At 39.4% G+C, this 27027-nt stretch overlaps 2 protein-coding genes across 5 annotated transcripts; one reads left to right on the top strand and one right to left on the bottom strand.

Moving 5' to 3' along the window:
* The first annotated feature begins 383 nt into the window (after positions 1 to 383).
* On the top strand, positions 384 to 15848 carry Acsl (Acyl-CoA synthetase long-chain). Of its 3 annotated transcripts, XM_046618418.2 has the most exons (9): positions 384 to 1128; positions 6096 to 6496; positions 10913 to 11267; positions 11365 to 11733; positions 12030 to 12425; positions 12517 to 12829; positions 13317 to 13580; positions 13765 to 14040; positions 14146 to 15848. In XM_046618418.2, the coding sequence occupies exons 2-9, from the start codon at positions 6477 to 6479 to the stop codon at positions 14298 to 14300; spliced, it is 2148 nt and encodes a 715-aa protein (XP_046474374.1). In that variant the 5' UTR covers positions 384 to 1128; positions 6096 to 6476; the 3' UTR covers positions 14301 to 15848. The 3 variants fall into 3 exon arrangements, with proteins under 3 accessions (XP_046474374.1, XP_046474375.1, XP_046474376.1); XM_046618419.2 differs by lacking the exon at positions 6096 to 6496 and having other exon boundaries at positions 385 to 1128; XM_046618420.2 differs by lacking the exons at positions 384 to 1128; positions 6096 to 6496 and adding an exon at positions 9855 to 10177.
* LOC124215264 (inactive hydroxysteroid dehydrogenase-like protein 1) lies at positions 14536 to 26800 on the bottom strand. 2 transcript variants are annotated; one of them, XM_046618433.2, is made up of 5 exons: positions 26644 to 26800; positions 23940 to 24114; positions 20159 to 20395; positions 18615 to 18958; positions 14536 to 17044 (listed from the first exon to the last, which is right to left on the bottom strand). In XM_046618433.2, exons 1-5 carry the CDS (start codon positions 26782 to 26784, stop codon positions 16835 to 16837), a joined length of 1107 nt encoding a protein of 368 aa, XP_046474389.1. In that variant the 5' UTR covers positions 26785 to 26800; the 3' UTR covers positions 14536 to 16834. The 2 variants fall into 2 exon arrangements, with proteins under 2 accessions (XP_046474389.1, XP_046474390.1); XM_046618434.2 differs by lacking the exon at positions 26644 to 26800 and adding an exon at positions 24340 to 24740.
* Between the last annotated feature and the right edge of the window lie 227 nt (positions 26801 to 27027).

Below are 27027 nucleotides of genomic sequence, written 5' to 3'. Positions count from 1 at the left end.
GCTTTATCCTCTCGATATAAGCATACGAGGTGAATAATGTAACTGGCTCGTGATTCATTGATGAAAAACCTGCTTGCGCGAAAAAAAAAAAACAAACAGATAAATATACTTAAATTTGAAAACTAAAATTGAAGGAAAAAAAAATAGAATAAAAATATTGGGGGGCCTGCGCAGGATCGAGATAAAAAACAAGGTATACCTACACAGGCTAGGGAAGGAATATTATTGATTCTCGGCTGCTACGTCACCGAGGATCACGCCACATCTCCACCCACGACATCTGCTCTCCGATTGGTCGGCGGCGTAGCGACACAGTCACCCGTCCGTGTGCTTCACACATGTTCGAGCGTCGCTTGTAGCGAGCGGATCAGAGACGGCTGGGATGGCAGCGTTCACTACGCGGCTGACCGGTCTGGCGTTCGGGTCTCGGATCGAGCTGCGTTATCGCGTTTTTCCCCACCTTACTGGCGTCATCGCGTGCGATAATTGAGAAGAGAAGGAATGACGGGCTAATCGGAGTATAATCGAGGAATAATCGCCGCGGCGGGATGCGCCGTACGAGGTTAGCCTCAATTTTCTAGCCATCGAACGAAAACCACGACGTCTTCCTTCCTCCGTACGCGCGATACGTGCATACATCCATCCATCCATCCATCGCACGCGCGACATATGCGACTAGTCCGTATACTCTCTGTGTGCAGTGGTGGTATAATCAGTGAATTGAAGCTGACACGAACACGTGGGGTGAAACATAAACGACGCATTACGCGAGTGATCATTGCGGACCAGCACCGTGGACAACTTTGCTGTCCGAAAGGTTGAACCCCCCCCCCCCCCCCTACTTGCTGTCAACGCTAATCTCACAGCCGCAGGTGCGCGTTTGCTGTTCAAAGTTCAAGGTTCGTCAGTGTAAATACGCTGCTCTCCTGTATTCCGTTATATTCATTACATCCGGTATCCTCCCCCCCCCCCCCCCCCACTTTAACCCTCGTCAATCGTCACTCGACTCGCGCTCCACAGTCTAACGGTCGGTATTGCAACTGTACCGCGTTTTGAATTGTACCGCTCGACAAGTTGATCGCTGTGATCTGATCTCCGATTGGCATCGACCTACGAGGAGCAAAAGAGGTGAGTGTTTTTCTATAATTTCTGTTTATTTTTATTTTTCTTTTTATTACGAACGCCTCGGTGACGAACGAGAGAATGAATGAATGTATCACCGTATTCGTTTCTCCGTATATCCAATATACCTACTACGATTTTTCTTCATTCCAATAAATGGCGAGGCGATTTCTACGGGTGTAAAACTTTATCAACAAGGCCAACAGGAGGCTGAATGCGTTGCGTAACGTCGTGTGGAGGAAGTTGTTGAGATCGAATTTTCTCTGAGATTAACTAAGATCTACATATATATATGTATATGTATATGTATAGCTAGAATGGTTCGCGATTTCACTGTACTGCAGCAGCAGCAGCAGCAGCAGCAGCAGCAGCAGACCGTGTAATGATCATCTCGGCGTTGAAAATCATTATTATGTAATCCGTATGAAACGAAGGTTCGAAACTAAATTGGCGTACCGCTAGCTGCTACGAAGCGTATAAAAACCATTAACCGGATCATTGACAACTAGGCGTTGCGTGTATACATTGAATATTGATCGAACCGTCTAATCGCTTTGTTATTGTTCGTCAATATCAACCGGCCGTTGGAATCTACGTTTCGAATTACAATTGTCCGCATCTTTCGCGGCATTGTCACATAGCAGGGCGTAATTGGAAATTCCTAGCTCGAAACAACCAAATTATTATTGTTGTTGTTGTCGTCGTTATTGTTATTGATGTTGTTACCATAAGTATAACAATGATACAGACGTTGGCGTCGTGCTTCGCACGCGTGGGAGCTCTATATTTTTATTTTAGTTTACAAATACTGACAAACTATAGACTAAAATAACGGTACGAAGAACGACGAGGCAAAACTAGAAGAAACGAGACCGAGCGCAACTAGTGCCGCAGTGTTTCTCGCTCGCCATGCTGCGTGAAAACTGAAACCTCGTTTAAACTTCTCATTCCACTTTGTCGCCGTTTGCACGCGTGCTGCGTGTCTAAACGGTGTCGCGAACAAACAATCCGTGAACAAAGTAACCGGTCAAAGAAAGACGCGGTGGAAAAATTGAATATAATTGTTGAATCGACGAACAGGTCTGGTGGAATTTCATTCTCTTAATCGCAAGAGGATTTATCATATTTCAAAGTACAGAGACGAAGAAATGAAACGCAGATCGAAACAAAGAAATATCCCTTCTTTGATCCAAAACTTGAGAAAAACAAAAATCAGCTTCTATTTTTTTTTTTTTCCACCTCAATATACCTAAAATTGTCTTTCTCTCGTTGAATTAATTCGACTGTAATTCGGATGAGTGGGGTAATTTTATTTGTTCGCTAATAAACTACGTATAAGTATTTTTTTTGGTTCATACACGTCATTATACTTTGATACCTTATTTGTTCAGACTGTCGCATGTCTGCCCGATTATACACTACGATATTACCAGCACGTGCACACATTGGCATTTTATTTCTTCGGAATGCAGCTGGATCGTTACATCGCAAAGGCTGTCTATTGGATGTGCGATGCTCCGCGTTTGTCCGAAATGATTTAGCAGCATATGCAGATACATGTATATGACGCATTCCACGTCAAATTACGGCCCATGTACCTCACCCCCTTCGATACTCATCATTTTTTAATACGATGTTCTTACCAACCCAAAAGGTTCTCAAGAATTTTATCGGGACATGGAAGAACGAAAAAACTAGCGAACATTGATTCCATTATCGTGTGGTTCTCAAACATCAGATTTTAAATCACAAAATAGGTGTGAATTTGTTTTAGATTTTTACAACTGGTGTTTTCGGAATTGGTATTTCAATTATTTTTTACATATTTCACCGGTGACTAAAAGAATCTGAAAAAAATTTGGAGACATTTTTGGCCCGGTATGAATATCATACTAAAAAATGATTGAAATCGAAGAGGCTGAGGTACATAGCATGCTAATTTGACGTGGATTAACCATCGGATATGATATAACTGGGATAATTTTTACGCTTGGGTATAAATCCCAGCAGAGCTTATCGTACGTGAAATTGATAAAGGTGGAGATTATAAAAATAAGTGAGAGATGATGCATTCGTCGTTTCATCGAAGAGAGATATACGTTACAGCATGCGTGCACATTTGATATACTATATTAATAATGTCGAATAACGATTCTCACGACCTACATCAAAACGCGCGCATAGATGATAAAATAGAACTGTACAGAGGACGAAACAAGATTCAGAAACGAAAGTCGCAGAAAAATGTTGCAATATGTATACGTCCTCGTCTGGTCTCGCAGACGCAGTCGTTTTATCTATTATATACATGTTATGTTGTTTTTTTAATATCGTGTAGTATAGCGCAGGCATACATGTGTGCATATTTATCTGACTAGTGATCTAATTTTAATCATCCGTGAAGGTCGATCGAAGTTTATATTATCCAAACATTACGCGTTGTGTGTTCCATGTACACAGGAAGGTACATAATTGAATTTAACGGGTTCATATCGGCACAGCGGCAAATCAACCGCACCTTTGGCTACTTGTTACAATACGCAATTACAAATAAGAACCACGATATTACAAATGCGACGTACTCTATGCATCGCGTCGTTTTAATTTTTTTTTATAATTCACACCCACTATAATTCGCACCGCCTGCGATGATTACAATGATAACGATGACGAGTCCAATAAAGCTAGAGAGACAAATTAGCCGGCATCATCACTCTGTACGTGGGTGTAATACGACAGTGTACGTATTTATACACCTAGATGCGCCGTTATATAAAGTGCAACCTTACATCGCGAGCGGCGTCTATTAACCCTTTGAGTCATAGTGGTAAGTAGCAGCAGTCTTACCACCTATTGCATATCCGTTTATTTATATTTTTTTTTTATTTATTTATTTTTTTTTTTTTTGCCCCTTCCTATAGTATACCAATAGGTTTTCAATACTCGAGAGTAATTATTGCGATACAATGTAAATTGTTATTGTTATAAACAAATTTATTAAGAAAAATTTTGTAAATTCAAAGAATAATTCATTTCCGTGAAAGTTAGCCCACCCCACACATACACGTGTTTTACATGTATTATAAGTTTTTCCGGACACCGATTATGAATCTAAAATCGGATTTCAAAAATTCAAAATAGCGAACAAAAATTTCAAATTCCATCGAGTCCGGGAAAAAAAAAAAAAACTCTGTCCGGTTCTGCGGTAGGAAAAATCCTCAGTGAAGTTATAAAATTTCGTGGTCAACCGTTTACTGATTTGACGATGTACACGGGAAAGATGGGCGCGGTTACAGATAATTTTTACGGTTAACAACCACTGAACTATAATGCAACGTTAATAACGCAATGCGAAAACCTTCAGACTGCGTGACAACTCTTTACAACCGTTTTGTGGTTATTATTGTGGTTACACAATACGCATTGACGTAATTTTTTCCGTAAAAAAAAAATAAAAAAAAATTATGTGTGTCACATGTACATATTATAAAACTGTAAGTAAACGTACGGAATAAATGCATATAATATAAAGAAACGGTAAGAAATGAATGCTGTGTTATATCTATATACGTATAAACGACGCTCTGTTAGCTGCAGCAGCTAAACTCCCAGTTAATAAAATTTGCATTCGCTCGGCATCAATTGCATTTGTGTCTGTATTTATATATATATATATATACATGTTTGGTATATTGCGTAACATGGTCGGGAGACGTAGGAGCAACGGTGCTAAACCACGTGGCGTCGTCTTGTGGCCTCTTGAATTAATAAATAAGATGAAAATGCATCGGCATCGGCATCAGCATGAAGCCGAGCTTGCGCATGGCGCGTGATGATGACATATATTCGTGCGTAATGAAGCAATCACCGCGCTTCAGTTGAATTCATATCGCAGATGATATTATGTACTACAACTCTGCACGACGTCATCATCGTAGTTGCATTCTCCTCCTGCCGCTTCGTCGTCTTACGTTACCGAAAAACTTGCACGATTTTTCTTTACTTGTGAAAGAATAATGGACAAGCCGGGTAAACAGTCTTTTCGCGACACTTTTCATCAATGTGAAAATGGAAGAGCCGGTAGGTTCTGTTCGACAAACTTGACGGGATGATTTCGAAAACGGCCGAGTGAAAGATCTGAAAGTTATAGGACTTGGCAGGCAAACGAGAAATGTTTTGAAAGAAAAAATTAGAAGATAAACAATTTCTGAAAAATAGAAAATTTGCGTGTTTTTCTTTTTACAATTAATACACATACTGGGAAAAAGATAATCGTTCGATTGGAAAAAGTGGATGTTTCTCGGTTAAACGTTGAAAATTGTCTAAAACGATGTTGATAATTTACCTCGTTTTCATCCCATTTTAGGAATTTTATTTAGTTTTATTACACATTTTACATTAGATTCGCATTCAGCGTCCGTAATTGAAATTCCGTGTCTAGAAAAAAAAAAAAAAAGAATGAATCGCGTGACTGAAAGAATTAAGGTGATGAAAAGTAAAAAATTGAATGAAATTTTTCACTTTTTTATTTATTTATTTTTTCATTTGTACACAATATTTTGTTTACGCATAACCTGTAAAGCAGTGTGTTTGTTCATGTATAATAATGCGGTTAATTGGAAATATTTATAGTTGCATATTGGTATGATAATTTAATCGGTGTGGTAGATATTATAATATTGCAGTTATTTCTTCGTTATATTAATATAATAACGAACGATCACTCCGAACGTAACATGAAGTGATTTTTCATTCAACGATAAAATTAAGAATTCACCGCGTACGTTGTGAATAAGTGAATTGTTCAAATGTTGTGTGTATCGCTTTTCTTACAAGAGTGCAGTTCGTGTGTGTGTGTTTGTGTGTGTGTGTGTGTGTGAGAGAGAGTGTGAAACTATTTTTCAGATAGTATAATGAAGAGAGAGGGAGAAAGAGAGAGAGAGAGAAAATGCACGAGAGATTCTCTTTTGCAGAGCTGTGGTGGTAAAATTTGCGACCGATTCTGATCATCGCTGGTGATTTGGGACGTGGCTGCATCGCTTCTTGGTGGAGGAGAACGGGTTGTGGTGTTTTATTGTTATTATCGATAACGAAGGACAACAAATAACGGGATAATATATCGAATTTGGGGGAAACGAAGGAATCTTGGTAAAGATAAAAAAAAAGAAAAAGAAAAAAAACGAAGGAAATAAAACAGTATAAAAATCGGCAAATATTTATTGTGTGACAAAGAAACGTGGCTGCCTATCTGCATAATAATTGATTACACGTTATATATATATATATATATATATAATATTTATTTGTTATAAATAACCGTTCGGTGGTGGAAGAGAAATCAAGCACCTTTCATCATGATCGTCGAAGAGAAACAGTGAGTTGTTTAAAAAAAAAAAAAAACATAAATTACATCAGCTGCTGCAGCAGCACCGTCTCTTCTTGTATCGTATTTCGATGTTCTATTCAGCTTTTATACATGGGACGGGGTTGAAATTCCGAATTTGAAAAGTACTGGAAGCAACAAATTCGCAATTTTTTTGCTGGCGAAACTTGAAGTAAAGAAATCAAACTATGACGAAACATCAAAGTTTCAAATAGTCCGAAATCCGATGCGAAAAGATCGAAATTCCGAATGATCGAAGATTTTCAGTTCTGTGAATTTCTGGCTTGGTGAAATTTCACCACTTTGGTCTTTGTTTGTTTTTGATTTTCGACATTTATACATTCGGAATCCTGATCATTCTGACTTTCGGTTTTTCACATTTCTTCAAAGTTTGATTTCTTTACTTCAAGTTTCGCCAGCAAATAATTCGGAATTAGGCACTTTCGGAACTTCAATCCCGCCCCCTTATACGTATTTCATCCGCCGCTAGCACATCACAATTCTATCTTCTATCCTTTTTATTTTATCTATTATATCTTTCTATCGTACACGTGACTGCAGTATAATAATATAATCGCTCAGCTTGTATACAGTATAATTCACGGCTGGTAGTCAGTCACTTTTCACGCTATTAGTCACTGTATTTTTTTTAACGGAGTTACTTTTTGCAACTGTTTTTCACGAAATTACCACTTTTTCAGTCGTAATTTAGTTTAGTGCATAGAAACAATTTAGTTGCCCAATTTCTTTTTCCCACGCGGTATTTTGTTTGTTGGGTATTACAGTATTCTTAGCAAGACAATCAGCGTCAGATTAATTTCGGAAAATCAACCGTGATCGCATTGTTCATTTTTTCTGTATCAAAATGTTTCACCGGAAAGGACAATAAATTCATAAATCAGAGCCATTGTTAACTTTCTTTTTTTTCATTTACCGAATATCATGAAATACGTGAGAAACAAGGAAAACAGCAATACAATTGAAAATAGGGCTATTTCAGATGAGACGAAAAACACTGCGATAGTACTTGTGTCGTTTAATTACTGTGCAATAATTAATTATGATCAGTTACTGTTGAGTCACTTTTTTAGGTTCAAGACTTACTTTTGCTCACTCTTTCCATACGACTTGACTGCTACCAGCCCTGGTATATATATATATATATCTATTAATGTACATGTAATAATTCGCACACTTAGATTGCCGCATCCGTGTAATAATTATTTTAAATCCCTGCAGTTCATAGATAGCTTGCGATTTCACAGACGAACATCAATCGACGTTAATTATTGCAGACTGTCGATGTTACTCGACATATAAAGAAAAAAAAAAAAAAGAACGAAGAGAAAGAAAAACTGAAATTTACAATCATTTCAGTATCCTTTGATTTTGGTGGAATTTAATTTCGATTGCACTCGCTCTCACTCATACTCACGTGGCGTAATTTGGTAAAATGCTTATAGGCTGCTTCTAGTTGATGAACTTGCATGACTGAGTGGAAGGCAACACTAATTTGATACATAGCGGTAACCTTATACACATATTTTACGTTTTACGCACATGACTGTAGGTGTAGTCTCTCACGAATTGTGCAGTAACCGGATCCCTTCTTCTTCAGGTTTATACAACATCATCGTATACGTATATACTACATATCATTTGCATTGCCGGTCGATGATCGGTAAAACAATAAATTTTATACAAGGTGTTACATTAGTAAATTTTATTCACACGTTAACGTTCAACGATCTAAAGATATTTTCAAAACATTTATATACAAACATGATGTATTTTATTCAAGGTTCACGTTGATTGAGTTTTTATTATTTTTCTTCGTTTTACTCTTGAACTGAAAAGAAAATCGATTTTTACCAAAACGAAGTTCCTTTTTGTTTTATTTTTTAGTGCAAGGAACAACCATTTAAAATGAATTAAAGAAGTATATAAATTCGAAAAGAATAATTAAAATATTTAGCATCCTCATCCCATTATCGAATCATTAGAAAAAAAAAAAAGATGCGTTTTCGAGTCTCTGATTTTACAGAAAAGGTTCATCGATTTTAAAAATGTCCATCTTATTCGTGACGAGAATATTTCATCACTTCGTGAGATCGCCACACTTTTACAAAATGATTGGAAATATTTTGAAAAATTACAGGTTTTTTTTTCTGACCGAAACAAATAAAAAAATCCGTTGAACATCAATATGTCCATATATTCAAAGTTATAGAACGAATAAATCTTACACGCGTCTTTTTCTAATGTTCCCACTTGCAATTAGCGTATCTTTATACATATTGTCATTATACCTATACAAACACATTATTCCTACTCTAAGTTTACTTTAATGCATATACGAGTCAAGTTTCTATTTTCTGTATATAGTCGTTGAAACTTGTACCCGGTAAAAAAAAAAAAACAAAAAAAAAGATGCACGCACGTTCACACACATGCAGTTTTTATTGTTAATGTGAATACATTACTGCTATGTTTGACATTCGTCGAACTATAATTACAAGCAATGTTTATTATACTTCGTGTGATATTTATCCTCTTTGGTTTCTCCTTACCAAAATTCCGGATAACGCCGCGTTGAGTCACGCGTTAATTAAATTATATTCTTATCGTATAATTGTAATTACAAAAATGTCAGTGTCTAATTATATGCTGTCTGTAAGAATTAAACCCGATTAGAGCGCAACTGAACACGCTATTGATTCCCGCAAGACAGAGAGGAAATAAAAAAGGGAACATTAAAAGATCATGTTGTACCTAAAGTTTTATCGACTGTGTAACAAACGAGGTCACGTATATTCTCGAATTTTGACCGTCCATTTGTACGACGTTGGACAAATATAAATGCATACTCTATGTACGATATCATCACCCAAATGAGAGACAACAAAGTCTCTCGAGCAATGATAAGGCGATTATGACAAACTGAGCGGTTGCACGGCCTCCAAAGTTCAATTTCTTAATTTTTCCTCTTTCTTCTTTCACATTTTATCACGTTTTCCGCCACATTTCTCACGGTGATCGGTCGCGGTTGATACTTAAAAGAAGAAGAATAAGAAGAAAATAAAAAAGCGAAAGAAACGGATGCGATGATCGGTAATCGGTAATCGGCAATCACGGGTCAAAGTCTGTCACGTTTCTTACATGCCAGCGTCGTTAAAAAAATGCATATCACGTCGTCTGCGGGAGATAATAAGCAGCGAGAAGTCGTCGTTATATATTAAATTCCTTACACCTCTCCGTGCTACACGCTGTAGCTGAGCTCGTACGGCTTGTCAGAGAGCAAAGTCCGCGACGACGAGATTATATAGCTTCGAGCCTCGGTAAATACTAACCAGAAAGTCAAATAAAATAGTCGGGTTCCCGCGTGCCTTCACAGTCGCCAAGAAACGATCGAGACACGATCGCTTTGCCCCGTTGGATAATCGCGTCCTCGTTGTCAGAGTGTTCAGAGTTCAGTCGGTATCGCGGATCGTTCGAGTTTGGATCGTCGACACAGTGTGGATAGAAAAAATTCTCCCACCGAAGATACATAACTTGCGAAGGACTTTGCTTCACGTGATAATTATTCGTCCTGTATAATTAAACGTGACTAATTCGACACCTGAACATTGTCATTTTCGATCCACCTGTCGATATTATACTCGAGGTTTGAAGGTACGATTTTTTTTTTTATAGATCATCGTTGATCTAACAACGAATCTGTAGCCGCTTGATGGTACAGATTTAATTGCATTATTGTAAAGTACCGTGTATAAATATATCGCTGCGGAATATTAATGATGCAGCGGAATCGGATCGTGCATAAATGACTCGACGAAGTGTCACGATGCTGATTGTATAAAATTGATGAGACTTTGCCGATTTCGCGTCTAGATAATGACTCGTAATTTTTTTATACACTCTGTCATAGATTCGTGTCTCGATGTATGCACGTGCGACGTATTCGGTATGATTTCGGAACCTTGAAAAATTTTCTCAATTTCCTTGTATCGCGTAATTTGATTCCGAGTATGTGTCTTTAGCATAATCGATAGCAATTTCCTGTTCACTGTTTTCCAGTAACTGGACTAGTTACAGTTTATGCATTATAATGGTCTCGGTCGTCGTCATAGTCGCCGATTCATCACTGACAATAAGTGCAATGATAATTAAGTAGAGAAAGTGGATGGCGTTGATAGATTGTATTCGATTATATAGAAATTGAAACCTCGACCCACATAATATTATATCACTCATCAAGCCTGTCGCTGTATAAGCTTTGTAATGAGATTATCGTTTCTCCAGCTTCTTCTGCATGTGCTTGTCGCAACGTCTAAACGCTATTTCACCTTGACGAACAAGTGTACCTATTTAACAATCTCTTTGACATGCGTACAATGATCATTGCAGAGAAATGGAGGGTTTCTGGATAGCCGGCGCTATACGCGCCATCCAGGCGATTTCTTACGTCTGCGATCTGCTCACCTTTCCGGTCTACCTGGTCCTCCAGCGGCCCTGGGAAAAGCGGAAGAAGTCCAGGCGAGTCAAGGCCAAGCTGGTATCGAAGGACGAGAACTCTGTGACCTACAGGTCAGTCGACAGTCCCGGGGAGATGCACGTCGCAATGAAAAAACGGAAGGTCGAAACCCTCGATGAAATGCTTCTTTGGGTCGCCCAAGTTCACAACTCGAAACGATGCCTCGGTACGAGACAGATCCTCGCCGAGGAGGACGAGCTGCAGCCGAACGGTAGAGTCTTCAAAAAGGTTGGTTGGTTGCTTGGTCTCACGCACATGTCACGAAGTGTCTTTCCCAATTGATCGTTTCTTTCCAACTCGTCTCACTCTCGCACTTTGATTTCAGTACAAAATGGGCGACTACAAGTGGAAGACCTTCTCGGAGGTCGAGAGACTCGCCGCGTCTTTCGGCCGAGGATTGAGGAACCTGGGAATGAGGTCGGGACGAAATGTGGTGATATTCGCTGAGACCAGAGCCGAGTGGATGATCGCGGCTCATGGATGCTTCAAGCAGAATTTCCCCATCGTTACGATATACGCGACACTTGGCGACGAGGCGATCGCTCACGGGATAAACGAGACCGAGGTCGACACCGTAATAACCAGTCACGATCTCCTTCCCAAGTTCAAAAGGCTACTTGAACTAGCGCCTAAGATAAAGACCGTAATTTTCATGGAGGATCAGCTCAAGCCCACAAACACATCGGGGTACAAGGTATGAAAACGTCACGCGTGTACTAGGGTGGTTCATTTTTTAACACTTTTTAACGACGTCTGTGTAAAGAACGTGGAAGCATACAAGAAACATACGCTATTGCGACGTTAAGACAAACAAGAGTTCGACTCATCGCCACGAGTCTTGAAACTCTTGGTGCAGAATGAAAAAGGCAAGAACTGGAATAACTTTAGCATGACCAGTTTTTGTCCACTATAATCGGTGAAACAAAACCTGCGCTTTTAGATCGTTTTACGAATGATGCGTAATTGCGATTCGCATTGTTTTCTCCGCAGGATGGCGTTACTCTGGTGCCGTTTTCAGACGTCATCAAGACCGGTAACACCCTGAAAATCGAACCGTCACCGCCCAAGGCAGATGACACAGCGATAATAATGTACACCTCGGGCTCGACGGGAATTCCAAAGGGTGTTCTTCTCTCCCACAAAAACATCATCGCGACTCTCAAGGCCTACTGTGACGTCGTTGAAATTCGATCCGACGATGTATTCCTCGGTTATCTTCCACTCGCCCACGTCTTTGAACTATTAGCTGAGAGCGTTTGCCTCCTGAGCGGTGTTCCGATTGGCTACAGCACTCCGCTTACGATGATCGACTCGAGCAGCAAAATTCAACGGGGATCCAAGGGTGACGCATCCGTTTTACACCCTACCTGTCTCACCGCTGTACCGGTAAATTGTTTGTTTTTTCGAAAGCCCCCTCCACTACTCCAAGACAAAATTTTGCACGACAATCACACTGATCGTTTTGATCCAATACCAGCTGATCCTTGACCGCATATCGAAGGGAATAAACGAGAATGTGAAACGTGGCGGTCCCTTCAAACAGGCGATATTCAACTTCGCTTACGAGTACAAACTCAAGTGGCTTAAACGAGGCTACGAAACACCCCTCTGCGACAAGTACGTATTCGGCGCGGCTAAACAGGTCCTTGGAGGACGAGCGAGGCTCATTTTATCCGGTGGAGCGCCGCTCAGTCCGGACACTCATTGCCAGATAAAACTTTGTCTCTGCGTCACCGTCACCCAGGGATATGGACTGACGGAAACGACGTCTTGCGCGACGGTGATGGACAGTGAGTACGGATTCCATGTCCTATTTCCTTGATATCTTTAGTCACCTTTTCGTAATAAACACTCGACTCGCGATCATATTGTAACGAAATGGCACAAAAAAAAAGTATTTATATAACGCGAACATGTTCTACGGATTTTTCCATGCCTGTTTTCCGTACAAAAAGTACTCGTTTTTATAACCGTCTAGTGAGTCTACGAATGCGCATGCGCGGAGTGCAGAAAATACCACGTTTAACCCCTCCGCGCATGCGCAGACGCAAACAAATCTGATATTACGTCACCCTAACCTCAATTTAATACTTAGTGAAAAAACTAATACATGCTCTTGTTGCATAAAGAATCGTATGCAACAAGACGGCAACGGTCTTTTCGACTCACCTACTTCGGCTCACCTGCGACTCATATTGCAAACTTACTCTCTGTTACACAATATACTATGATTTTCAACCGTAGAACCGGCCTCTGAAACGTTTAGTCACTTTTCAGCGTACGACCGAAGCACCGGCAGAGCCGGGGCGCCGACTACTGCCTGCGACATAAAGCTCGTAAGTTGGGAAGAGGCCGGTTACAGAGTGACCGACAAGCCGTATCCGAGGGGCGAGGTTATCATCGGTGGCGACAACGTTTCCGCCGGGTACTACAAGCTCAAGGACAAGACGTCGGAGGACTTCTATCAGGAATGTGGCAAACAGTGGTTCAAGACCGGGGACATTGCCGAGGTGCATCCTGACGGGTGTATCAAAATCATCGGTAGGTACCTGATACAAGGTTGACATGACAGGGTATTCAAAAGCGGTAATGAATAATCTGGAAATGTCACGGAATTTTTGTCCCATAAATTTGTGGCCATCCTGTAATACCTACCTACTTGCGAGAGATGGGTAAGTGGCAAGTGTTTCACCGTTTTTTGCATTATTCCATTCGAAAATGACAGACCGGAAGAAGGATCTGGTAAAACTGCAGCTGGGCGAATACGTGTCTCTGGGAAAGGTCGAAGCTGAGCTTAAGACATGTCCGGCGGTTGAGAACATCTGCATTTACGGTGATGCCAGTAAGCATTACACGGTCGCCTTGGTCGTGCCGAATCCTCGACACCTCGAGGAGCTGGCCGAGAATCTTGGACTGAGGCCTTCCTCGCTCGAGGAGCTGTGCAATAATCCGGAAATCGAGAAAGCCGTGCTTCAGGAGCTCGTCGAGCAGTCGAAGAAATGTGAGCAGCGTTGCATCATTGAATGTTATGTTATATTTCGCAGAAACACGAAAGTTTTACTTTGTGTCTTTTTGAACACGGTATTTTCTTCACCGATCCCTACAGGTAAACTGGAGAAGTTCGAAATTCCTGGGGCTGTGAAACTCTGCGCCGAACAATGGTCACCGGATATGGGACTTGTCACGGCAGCTTTTAAACTCAAGAGGAAAGCCGTCCAGGAACGCTACCAGCACGAGATAAACCGGATGTACGCCTCGTGATGCTGGCCCCGGCGATAAACTATACGATAAATGCCAAATGTAACAACATATAACGTGTTTGTAACTGATGTAGGTATTTGTGTGTGTGTGATATACCGTGAAGGGGGATGACGGAGAATGACGGAAAAACACTCGGGAACGAAAAGCTTGGGTGAAAATCTTAGCTGCCTATGAGTTCGACACGTGCTCTCTCTTTCTCTCTCGTTCTTTCTCCTTTTGCCAGTGAATGCGCATCCTTGTCCCGTTTTTGTATAGATAAATATTTATACAGATTATCTTGAACGAAGATGAGGATCAATGAAAATTAGCCAGTCTTAGGTGTGTGAGCGTTGTGCCGAGTCTTTTTAGGAAAAAGAGAGAGATTGAAAGAGTTGTGTCGGCAACTACCGAGGATTTTATTGGGATTCTCGTTTTTGTACAGAGATGAGGGTTTTTTCTCTGCAGTACGTCGTTTCTCGTAAATAGGATATCCTACGGTTTATGGGATATGTTTGTATTTCCTGTTGATGGAAATTCAATATATTAAGTGTGTGTAAAATAATAATTGCGCGAATATTGGAGGAGGGGTGCAAAGAAATTTTTTGAAAAGTCAACAAATTAGAAAAAAATACCGAGGGAGAAAAGATGAAAAGAATTAGAATTTCAACGTCGAGGTGAATAAATAAATGAATAAATAAATAAATTAATTAATAAACAAATAATGGTGCAAAGCGGTTTTCAACGTTTTGTTTGTTTTTTTTTTCAATCTTTGTCTGTTCATGCTTTTGTTCGTTCGCAAAGATTGAAATCGCTGTAAATAAATTATATAAATAAAATATACTATATATATATATATACATACATATATACATATTTAAAAATAATTACGAATCATTACTCGGAGATTATTGAGGTGTAAAATATATTATATTATTATAATCGTAACGGGTCAAATTTACAACAAAAAAAAAAAAAAACACATTCGCGTTAACAACTTTATTTAAATCAAACGTAAAGCATCACTCACTCCGTTTTCGTTAACGGAATCTAACGATATTCATTTTATTACTTCGCGGATTTATTCCGAAATAATGTTAGTACTTTTTTTTATTAAATGTATGAATATGTTGTTCATTGTCGGAAGAATTATTTGCACACGCGAAACCAAATTTTCAAAAATGTGTCCAAATATTTTGGTTCGGTCCACTCGATGGTCGGCGTTGCTTAAAAATCTCTTGTGTGGATACAATCGTTTCATAAATCTAATGTAACATCGTTTCATTTCATCTTGGCGCTAGAGTTTTAAATTTCTTTTATAGACGCATTTCTTGTCTTCCACCATTTTTTCTCTTCTTCGTAATCATTCAATGTTTCATACCTTATCGCAATTCATCGAATAGTTCGACCACCGAGAAAGTTTATCCATACAGGAGATGAAGCGTGAAATATATTACCGTGTGCGAAACGAAGCGTATAGTCGATATTATATTATGTATTGTACAAAACTAGCCGATATGTAGTTGAAAATTGAGGTGTATAGTTTGAAAATAGAGTGCAATTCGAGTTTAATGCTTCATTTTTTATTTATTTCCGATGCGAGTGAAGCAATTTCCGTATATTCTAAACTATTCAGTCAATCGATAAACGTGTTAAAGTAAATTTCATTTCGTGAAAACGTACGAAAACATCCATTTTCTTCAAATACCATCGATAATAATAGAAATAATATTACAGACAAATCATAATGGTTGAAGTAATTCATTGTCATGACTTATCTTATTACTGAAACTACTTCAACGCACATTTCAAACTATTCTTACGCGATAGATTCAAAGCAGCTATACACGTACGATGAGAGTTCTTGTCTTATTTTACGTGTGTTGTGTGTTTACGTGTATCAGCTTGTATGTAATATTTGAAGCCTGAATGATGAAAAATTAATTATAAATATGTATTCTTTACGGAAATTGGCAGTTTTCTTTCTATCCGTTATTTCTTATCCTCATTTTCATCTGTCAATTCTTCACAGTGATGAAATAATTACACATCTACGCATGTTGTATGTATATATATATATTGATATATACAGAGAATTGGAGAAATAGAGGAAAGAAAAAAACTAGGTGGTGAAAGAAAAAATATATATATATATATATATATATATATAGTCAAATATAACGATAACATGTCAAAACGACGAGGTTGAAAAAAACGTTGGTAATTATAAATATTGTCATTTCTTTTCATGTCTCGTCTAAATTTCTCATCGCAAATCATAAGGCAAAAACAATGTATACGAAAAAACATATCTCGGAATCAATTAAAAAAGGTCAAAATTGTTTATTCTCGTGTAAAACAACTAACGTCGATTTATTGTTATAAAAATTAATTATTGAAATAGCTGTCATAATCACGTTATAAACGACGCGATGACAAAGTGTCGGAATTAAACTCGGTATTTACAAATGCATATAGTGAAAGACTTAAGGATATTTATATATTTATAAGGCACTGCGTATATACGTCGTGATTTCTTTGATTCGACTAGAGTGTATTCAGGACACGGTTTTCCCTTTGAAATAATCTTCCCTGAACGTCTGATTTATCAACTGGCCGATCTTCGTTCTCACCCAGACCGGTGGAATGACTGTGAAAAATTGCTGAATTCCGTGGGCCCAATATCCGGTGCTAGAGTCGAGTTTTCCAAGCGTCGCGACGGCGTTTCTAGCGTAGGTCGTAGCGTCCGGTACCATCACACTCGACACCTGAACACAATCAGGGTATTTAATAGGGGCGAAAACGAAGGGATAATGGAAAACCTGGAATTGTCGAGGGATTTTTTTATTCGGCCATGGGAAAACTTGAATATATCAGTTTTCTGCCAGGAAATTAGGAATCATTTTTTAAGGTGACAAGTTTACTTTTATTCGTCGGGGAAACAAGATTGGCTTAAACGGACTTTTTTATACGTTATATTTTTCTTCAATTCGAATTGAATTTCAACCGAATATTGAGTTGATGAGCTGAACGATTTAGGTTTTAGTAACTTACTAGAACTGGGAAAATGTCAGGGAAAAATGAGTTTCAGGTAATGGAAAATCTGGAAATGTCATGGAATTTTTTTCCCAAACATTTGCGGCCACCCTTATAACTGAACGGCACTTGAATAAGGAAAATGAAATTCTCTGAGATCAAGAGAAAAAAAACGTTTCTACACTGAATCTCAATTTTTCAACACCTTGCTATTAACAACGTTAGAGAAATTACATTATTACACTATTTTTCCACCAAAAAATCCCTACAGTTAGTCCGGTCTTGTTGGAAAATAGCTCATTTTGTTCGTACACAGATGAATTTACTAGAGATTCTTTTTTGAGCCTGTCAGTTGGTGACGAATAAAAATCCGATATTAAAAATAAGAATTATACACATAAGAATTTACAGACGATGAACTTGTGATTCATCAAGAAATACGTTGTCGTCAATCACAATTTGAGTTAGACGATGTGTGGAGGGTTCATTTGTGAATAATATCAGATAATGTTCGTTAAAAATCTGTTTTAAACAATATAAATTTTTCAGTAAAATAAAAAAAAAAATAATATAGCAACGAGATTTCTATGACGTAGGTAAAATAATGTGGTGTTTCATCAATTTTTATGTAACTAGATCAGCTTCGGTGATACTATTTGAAGCTCTGTTTTTGTTCCAATACTTTTTCAACCTAACTATACAACGACGCCACACATTCCGAATGGACGGTGATTTGTACGTTTAAACGGTGTTGAAAACGCTGTAAAAAAAAGTGACGAAGAGGGAATTTCACCGTGCAGTTTTCGCAATTCAGTCAACGTTTCACGGATGAATTGTCGGAAATTTTTCACCTTGTAAGATTTCTCGATCTAGATCTAGGCACCTATTTCTCAACCATCAAAAGAACAAACGCAAAACAAAACTGAAACAACAATTGTAACAATGAAATCATTCCGGGTGGCCACAAATTTTTGGAATTATAACTCCGTGACATTTCCAGGTTTTCCATTACTTAAAACCTAATTTTCCCTGACATTTTCCCAGATCTAGTAAGTTACTAAAACCCAAATCGTTGAGCAGATTAATTCTTAATTCGGTTGAAATTCAATTCTGAGAATTGAAGAAAAATATAACGTAAAAAAATGTCTGGTTTAGCCAATGTTGTTTTCTCGACGAAAAAAAATAAACTTGTCACCTTAAAAAATGATTCCTAATTCCCATAATAAATTGATATTTTCAGTATTTTCAATGAGCAAATTAAAAATCAACCCTTTCATTATTCGCGTAGGTTTAAATTCTCACCTGCAGCTTTGCGCTGAACGCGTTCATCTTCGTGTTTATGAAGAAGGGCACGAGATGCTGGACCGTTATCCCGGACCTCGAATACTCGGCTCTTAACGCCTCCGAGAAACTTTTAACGTAGATTTTAGTCGCCGCGTAAACCGTCATCAAAGGCAACGGCTGCAGTTCCGAACCCGACGAAACGTTGACGATCGCTCCTCGGCCACGCTTCTCCATCGCTCCGATCAGCATCCTGGTCATCAGCGTCGTCGCCCCCACGTTCACGTTTATTATGTCCCATAATTCCGTTTCCGGTACCTCGCCCAGGTACATCGGGTACTCGTACTGCTTGCCGACATTGTTGACTGCAGTTCACCGGCGAGAAGAATTTTCACTAATTAAGATTAACACGGCACGAAACTTGGAAAAGCTCGAAACACAAGAGGCGAGTTTAAATTGCCCGCTGCTAGAGAAACGCTTACGTTTTCGACTCGGGACACCGGTCATGTAAATTCAATTTCGTTGTACGAGAATGAAACAAATTTTTTGGCCCACGTGATTATTTGTTTAAAAAACGAAGACTAACGATTTGATCTAGCCGAGAGATAGAATTTACAAAATTGGGGCGTCTTTCACCATCTGTTGCTGGGATGGGTAAAAAAAAAAAAATAAATGAATAAAATTTCCAAAAAGAACAATTCTAGCATGTGCATTTCTGCTTTCCTTACTTTGCGACTTTCTATACTTTTAAATCTCTGCTTAACCATACCGCGAGCACGTATAATATTTGCAACAGATTACAAAACCGTAACGTATGTGATAATATGTCTTCGACAAGGACGAAGTATTAGTGAAAGTTGATCTAACGAGTCGAGGATGAGAAAGAAGCTTAGAGCTAAATATGTTCCTGAATTATCATGCGTTGCGCGAAGAGGTCGACCTTTCACAAAGCCTCAACAAAACTGTTATGTCATACTCGCCATTAGGCTCTGCAAGCACTCACGTGTACCGTATTTCGAAATCACAAGTAGATGCAATCGCGTCTCGTTTTTAACATATTTGCATAAATGCTGACTTCGAATCCATTCGCTTTTTTACCTATTTTTTCTTTTTTTTTTTTTTTTATTCCACGTTGGAAACACCAAGTTCCGTTTATCTACATTGGCTTCTATCCGAGTACATTTGTACGTTCATTTCCGTCAATTTTAGGCATCCGATTACCAGACAAATTACTTGGATACCAAAATATAATCTCGTTATTATACCTATTTTATTCAGTAGAAAATATTTCTCATCTGTTATTCGAAATCGTCAAAAAATTGACAAGTATGAATTCACGATATAATGATTAGAAAATCGAAAACTTTTCAGCGAGTAATAAATTTTTTTCACAACATTTCACAGATTACCGTTACGAAATGTTATTTCTAGTCGAACCTATTTCTTGGCAAAAAAATTAAAATAAAATTCGAACTACCGGTAAAAAAAGTTAAAAAATTAACCACCCTAATACATATAGAGGAATACCTCTGATTGTAACGAATAAATGAAAAATTATCACTTACCTAGAATAGCTACGGGCAAATCTTGAAGTTGAATCGATATTTTTTCGTAGATATCCTTTCCCTTGCTGAAATCTGCTACTATGACTTTGACTTCGACGTTCGGATTCGTCGCGAGTATTTCCTTCCTTGTGTTCTCAAGCCTGTCGAAATTTCTGCTTATCAGAACCAGGCTCATTCCCCTGACAGCCAGTTCCTTGGCGTAGGCCTTGCCGATTCCGTCAGTCGAACCCGTCACAACTGCGCGAATTAAGATGAGGTAACGTCAACGACAATAAAAATTACCAACAACTCCTTGTTTTTTTGTCAGAAATTTGCTTTTATCATTAGCATCGGAAGCGAGAAATACGTGACTATAATTATTAATTAATAAGAAACTGCTCGTTTGTTTAGTCGGACTCGCGCGTATGTAATAAAAGTGCAATGCATATAGAAGAGTATAAACCATAAGTCGTCAATATTTACCGCCGCATTAAGCCGGAATTCGGCAAGTACCTGTTAATTTTATTCCGTAAATGATTGTTGCGAGGAAACCTGCATTTTTTTTGCATACGAAATTGTTCAAAAAGCGGTCAAAGTACAATTTCGCACTTTAGTCGAATCAAGATTCGTATGAGTTTTCTTATTTTTCTGGTATTGTTCACGATGAAAAATATACACGCTGGGTATGCAATCGTAGTGTAAATTGTCGGGTGATTATAATTACTATTGTTTCCATTTTTTTTTTTGTTTTTTTTTTTTTGTACACTCACAAGAAGCCAATTCTCCGTTTCAATTCGTCATTCCCGTGCAGCTGCAATCGTCGCAAGTCACAAATTGTCCCGTTAATAATTAAACGATCAACAAAACTTTCACGGTTTACCTTGAGACCGCAATACGATATTACATTATTGTAGTTTCGACAATTATACAGCCTCGCAGAGCAATTCCAACAGTGCGAAATATTCTATCGCTGATAACGAGGCAGTCTCCCAAGATCTTTTACATAATGTGTAATTATTTCGACGCGGTAAAAAAAAAAAAAGTAAACGAAAACCTGATGATTTCTCGTATTTCCGAATAACTTCGGGAATCATTTTCTCGTCTCAAGTTTGTCGTACTGAAATTCCCACGAGCGCGGGGCTCCGTAAAGAATTATTGCACAGTTCAACGTTCTACTTTTCATCTATTGCGAAACTTCTATTACCGATTGCTTTGGACAGTGTGTTCTCGTTTCTATTCTTTTTTTTTTCTTTTTTTTCCATCATCCTTTTTTGTTTCTCATATTTTTTGTACCTTATTATCTTGCAATTCGGGCACCGAACTTCGCCAAGAGAGTCATTTGAGCGTTTAGCCACCGACTTGGGTAATTTACAAACACATGTACATACCTACGGTAATAACGTACACCTATGTCTATAATATTGGCACAAAGGCATTGACAATTTTGCCGCTGCAGAAAATACTCCGACTTACTTTCTCATCACCGGGGGTTTCGGCTGCTGCTGCTGCTGCACTGAGTTGCAGATCGTGCAAATTCCGGGGAGAGAAACTTTTCCGCGAATAAATTGTGCACGAGCGAAGGTTGAATTTTTGCAATCGCGACCCATTCGTATATCCAGGTCACGTATAATCTTCTCGGCGAAAATTATATCGATACCAAGTTTTCCCTCATTATTTATATTATACACTCGTGACTGACTGCGAGCTCTTTGCGAAAATTTCGCAACTGTCGTCGTACAATTTATGCTCGTCTCGGTGGGGGGCCCACTTCACCTTCTACAAAACTCACACAACATTCCCGAATTCAGGACAAACTTTTTCCCCGCGTATTATGAACACATTTTACTTCGATCGAAGTTGAATCTAGACTGGCGTTCACTGCACGCGAATCCGACTGTAAAACTGCATAGTCAGCGAATTTATTCACGTGTATAAGACACTATAAAGGCACGCTTCTGCAAGATTATTACACACACGCACCTACACCGGTGCAGGCAATCCGACGACCCAGAACTTTGCAATTACGTTACGTAAAAATGTCGCAATTTTTGTTGTTTTTTTTTTTAATTTGCAAACGTTGCCGTATCTCTCGCCAATTTGATCGCGTAATTGCAGTTGAAGCTTTGATGAGCGCAATATTTCGGCGCACTGAACTTTGAAAAATGTACAAAATTACTTTGCATGAAAATCGGCAGGTTTAATATAACCGATCTGCCCCTTTCATTCTTTTTATTTACTTGATTGTTTCATCTTCGATTTTGCATCGTAAAATAATGAAATCAACGAAAAATGTGAAAGTGTGATTTTTCGTAACTTAACTTATGTATGGATTGTAACCCGTGAATAAGCTAAGTTCACATCGCTGCCGTGTAACACATTTGCTGCTGTGTATGCTATATCTATAAGTGAAATCGCGAGGATTCCCCCGTGGCATCGTAATAACCGGTTCAAAGCTGTACAATGTATATAATTTTATAATACCCGTGCTGTAAATGCGTTGTCGTGGATTAAAGTTGCGTATACAAAAACCAGCTCTCGATGCCCACGCAAAAAAGTTACGCAGGCATATGGTGACACGTACCAATTTCCGGCTCTTCGAACGGCGGTAATCGAAATCCACTGTCGCTTCGAAATTGATCAATTTTATCCATGCTTCAGTTCCTATACGATTATTGTCCTATAAATTATTCGTTCATCGAAAGAGTTGAAAACGAAACAAAAGCCGACCGTGTGCGCACCAATCCGATATGGCCAATCCAATATGGCCGCCATCGACACGCTTGCGATTTTATTTCCGATGTACGATTTTTTCCGACACTCGACAGTCATGAGTCGATACTTAAGGTAAAATAAAATTACGGCAAGAACGGATTGAGTGCGATTTTTTCACCTTCGAACATGTTCTCAGAATTGAAAAAACGGTCTGTAAACTTGACTCGCGCGTGTGACGATGAATGCGTGTATTTGCTTGCTGCGTGTTCATCCTGATTGTTAATCGAATTACGTTGAATTCACATCCCTGAGATGCAGAGGTGGCAATAAATCGTCAACGCTTTCGTATTTGCACGTATAAGTAAATAAGAAGTTGATTATACGGTATAACCTCAAATAATTGGGCTTACTGCGAAATATTTCGTTCGTTATTCTTAATTTTGAAAATCCATTCCAACGTCAATACATTGACTAAGTTACGTATACTCGGGCAGTCTGTCGTGCGTGTAAGTAGGTAGATTTTGACCGAAGATTTTCTTGAACCAGCCGAAAATTTCGTGTTACTTCATAGTGATGTAATGACGATCCAATCGTTATAAATAATACCTTATTATTCATATGGACTGTTATTGATACTCGCAGCGTGGTTAACAAGTCGTTTTTTGCATTTAGCAATCATGTAATTTATCGTATTCGGATTGTCCGTGAATTTCATTCGCTCGGATAGTTGATCTTCGGGTAAAATTAACATGGTAATCGCAACTGCAGACAAGTTTGGCAGATTTTTAATCGGTGATAAATTAAATCAGGCTACCGAACGCAGAATGCATAATGAACTACCGCAATAGCTTCGGAGCAGCACGCGTTAAAATCGGTGTAAAAAGATTGCGGACCAAGTATCAACGACTCCTAATATTCAAGGTTAAATTAATCCCGTGCCGGTTTGAAATACTGACAACCTGCAGTTGCAACGAGGTGAACGATCCTGTGACCATAGCCACTGGTAATGACATTCGACCGGCCGCAGGAGAAAAGATTAATAAAAACAAATGTGCCTAAAAACCTTGAAAAAATTGGCAAAGACACTCACCTGCCCATTCGCCATACCTCGCCTTCAAGTCGACGGTGTTCGAATCAAAAATCAGCCTCGCCGCACCCCAAAATGTTCTGCCAGCCCTTAATATCGGCTCGAAGAGTATCCAACATGCAACGACCAGGGCGAGTGCCGAGAGGGCGATGTCGAGAAGCATTTTCCGCGTCGAGACCTGGACAAAGAACCAATAAGGGCCAATGATGCGATCATTCATTCGTAATCCAGTGAACGATCAAGTTTTCGGGAGGGTATAAAACTCGAAGGATTAATCGCGGCTATTTTCTACAGGTTGAAACGACGTTTAATCCACCAACGGCATCTCAACCTCGGCGAAGGTTCATCGTCAAATCGGCTTTTCTCACTAACGAACAACGTCAGCGCACGCAGGAAGACCTACCCCCTTATGAAACCCCGAGTTTCAATCCTGCAGGAGCTTCCTCGAGCTTTCGGAGGAGCAGTTGAAACCGCACACAGCTTTTCACACGCACCAGTTTCGACGATTACGTTATCGTTATTTTCATCCGCCGAGCTTCCGGCATCCGAAACAAAAACCCCTACACCGTATCACGATCAATGCAGTCAGTATTCAACTGATGTCAGTTGGAGAAGCGACGTCACGGAGGTGTTAGAAAAAGGTTCAAGACGATTATGTGTGGGTAAAGATACTGGCAAGGCTGAGGTACTGAACAGTTAAGTTATAGGGACGCTTCGTTTTCTCTCTCTCTCTTTTTCCCTCCTCCCCCTCCACCTCTTTCTCTCTTTCTCTCTCTCTCTCTCTCTCTCTACGTCTCCATCTCCCAAACCGAAAGACTCAGAGGTGGTAGGAACTCGTCGGAGGTACGAGACCGCGTTCGCCCTCCACCACCACCACCACCACCACCACCACCACCTTGGCTGGTTGCTGCACCTCCGGTGGAGTCGGGACTTCGAACCGATCGAGAAGGCGCGTTTCCCCGAACCTCCGTCACTTTCTCTGCAAACAACTCGGCGCACGAGACGTTCATCATCCGCACATCTTGCGGCAGAGCTCCGCTGCAGGCTCGGAAGATGCAGGTTGGGCAAACAATACCGTGTTTACTGTCACTCCTTTACTTGTGCACAGATTACAAGCGTCTGGCTGAAATAATGAAATATGAGTGGCTGTGTCACCATTCGAAACCGCTGTCGAAACCCAAAGTAACGATACAAATTGCGGCGGGCTTATACCCCTCCCTCTCCGTCTCGAAAGCCTGACTCTTAACCCCACGTCGATAGATGCTGGTCGGTGGTTTTTGTTTTTTTTTTCTCTCTTTTCCCTCCCTCTCTTTCTAATTATTCCTATGCAGTTACGAAACACTCTTGTAACTAACTATGTTTGGTATCTTGAAACGCAATCGAGGTACACGCGAAAGGCATGCAGAGTTGGTTGACTTGTAACCTGTTCCTGAAGTAGTGGAGTTCGTTTATACCTTAGCAAACTTTAACCGGTACTTACATACAAGGGTCTCGTTTCTCTCGGCTTCTTACGTAATTATCGCGATAAACAGGTAACCAGAAGAAAAACGTTGCGAGAATATTTTACCCCCTCAATTTTCAATTTAACCACTTTTAAACTCCAATTGTGTCCGATTACAATTCGGATTTGTTTACTTTATCGTACTTTTAGTACGGAAACTTTAGGGAATAATTTTTTAGAACGCATGATTGCGATAATTGCGTCAATGACGGTCATTTATTTATTTAATTTATCGCCCCTGACAATTTCTAAAAATACGTGTTATATCAACCCGAGGCTGTAGACTCCATATTGGATCACAAATTTGCGATGTATGATTTTAAAACACAGTGTCTTTATCACGTATTCTTGTAGTGTCATCACGGGTCAAGATTTGCGACGAGACGACGCTGTGCTCTGAATTCTTATCGCACGATAAAACGTAATGCGCATCGGTATAAAGTACGCATAACGTACGTCGGTACGTGTCGTGTTACTCAATCATCATCGTCATGTAATATCCAGGCTCTTGCATCAATAATAATATTTATAGACAATTTAATTTTCTACTGCCAGATTTCAAATGCGAAATTACGTATTAGTATGTCTTAGATTTAGTTAACTAATATGAGCTAACCGATACAACAAAACTCATTTGACATTCAAGACGATCTGCACGGTGGGTCTCTTCGCAACTTTCATGCATAATTCTCTCTCTCTCTATCTCTCTCTCTCTCTTTCACTCTCACTTCGCGTTCTAATCACCGTTTCTAATCACTGTTAAACGTGTTACTGTATTCCAAAGATTACCTCACAACAGTTGACTTCGAAATAGACGAAATTTCGCCTCGGGGACAGAAATAATGATAATAAAAATTTAATTTCAATGAAATTTTCAGCAGATGTTGGTGTGTACCTACAACGATACCGTCCAAAATAGTTGACACGATCCTTACCTTGAGGAAAAACTAAAAGATAGAATCGTATTCGCGCGTGTCGCGACTCTGAATGAAATTGATGTGGTCAAGAGGCGAAAACAAAAAAAAAATAAAAAATGGCACTGAATCAGAAACACCGAAACTTGGAGAAGTGGATTCGTTCTTATCGAAATTATGATAACGCGCGAACTCGGATGTTGGAATCGTTACAGCCGATGATACGGATAAGCAAAAAGTTTACCTCGGCTGTCTTATCGCTTTAAGTGACATTAAACTACAAAATACCTACCGGTGATTCGTTCCGGATGAACGGTGAAAGCAGTCCGTCGGTTGCGAGACTGCGGCAGCAAAGCGACGCAGCGTGGGTGATCGATTCTATCGCATTAACGGAAATGGGAACGGAATAACGATAAGTGTGCTTAATGCGCATGTGTGCAAGTAAGCCATTTGACAATCAATTAATCATTACGACACGCGGAGAACGCGGCTACGACTTTGGAGGGGGAAATTTGCTCGAGCGAATAATTATATCATGTGCCCGTGCCGGCACTCTCACCGCCACGCATCCATGGGACGGCGATAAACTTGATTCGGTAAAAGTGGTTCATAACGCAAGGACGTAGCTCGTTGATGATCGCGTCATTGACACTTTATGTTTTGATGTTATTATTTT

Source organism: Neodiprion pinetum, chromosome 3, assembly GCF_021155775.2.
Source record: "Neodiprion pinetum isolate iyNeoPine1 chromosome 3, iyNeoPine1.2, whole genome shotgun sequence".
NCBI lineage: Eukaryota > Metazoa > Arthropoda > Insecta > Hymenoptera > Diprionidae > Neodiprion > Neodiprion pinetum.
The sequence above is the reverse complement of the archived record's forward strand: the minus strand, read 5'-3'. Positions and strand labels throughout refer to the sequence as shown.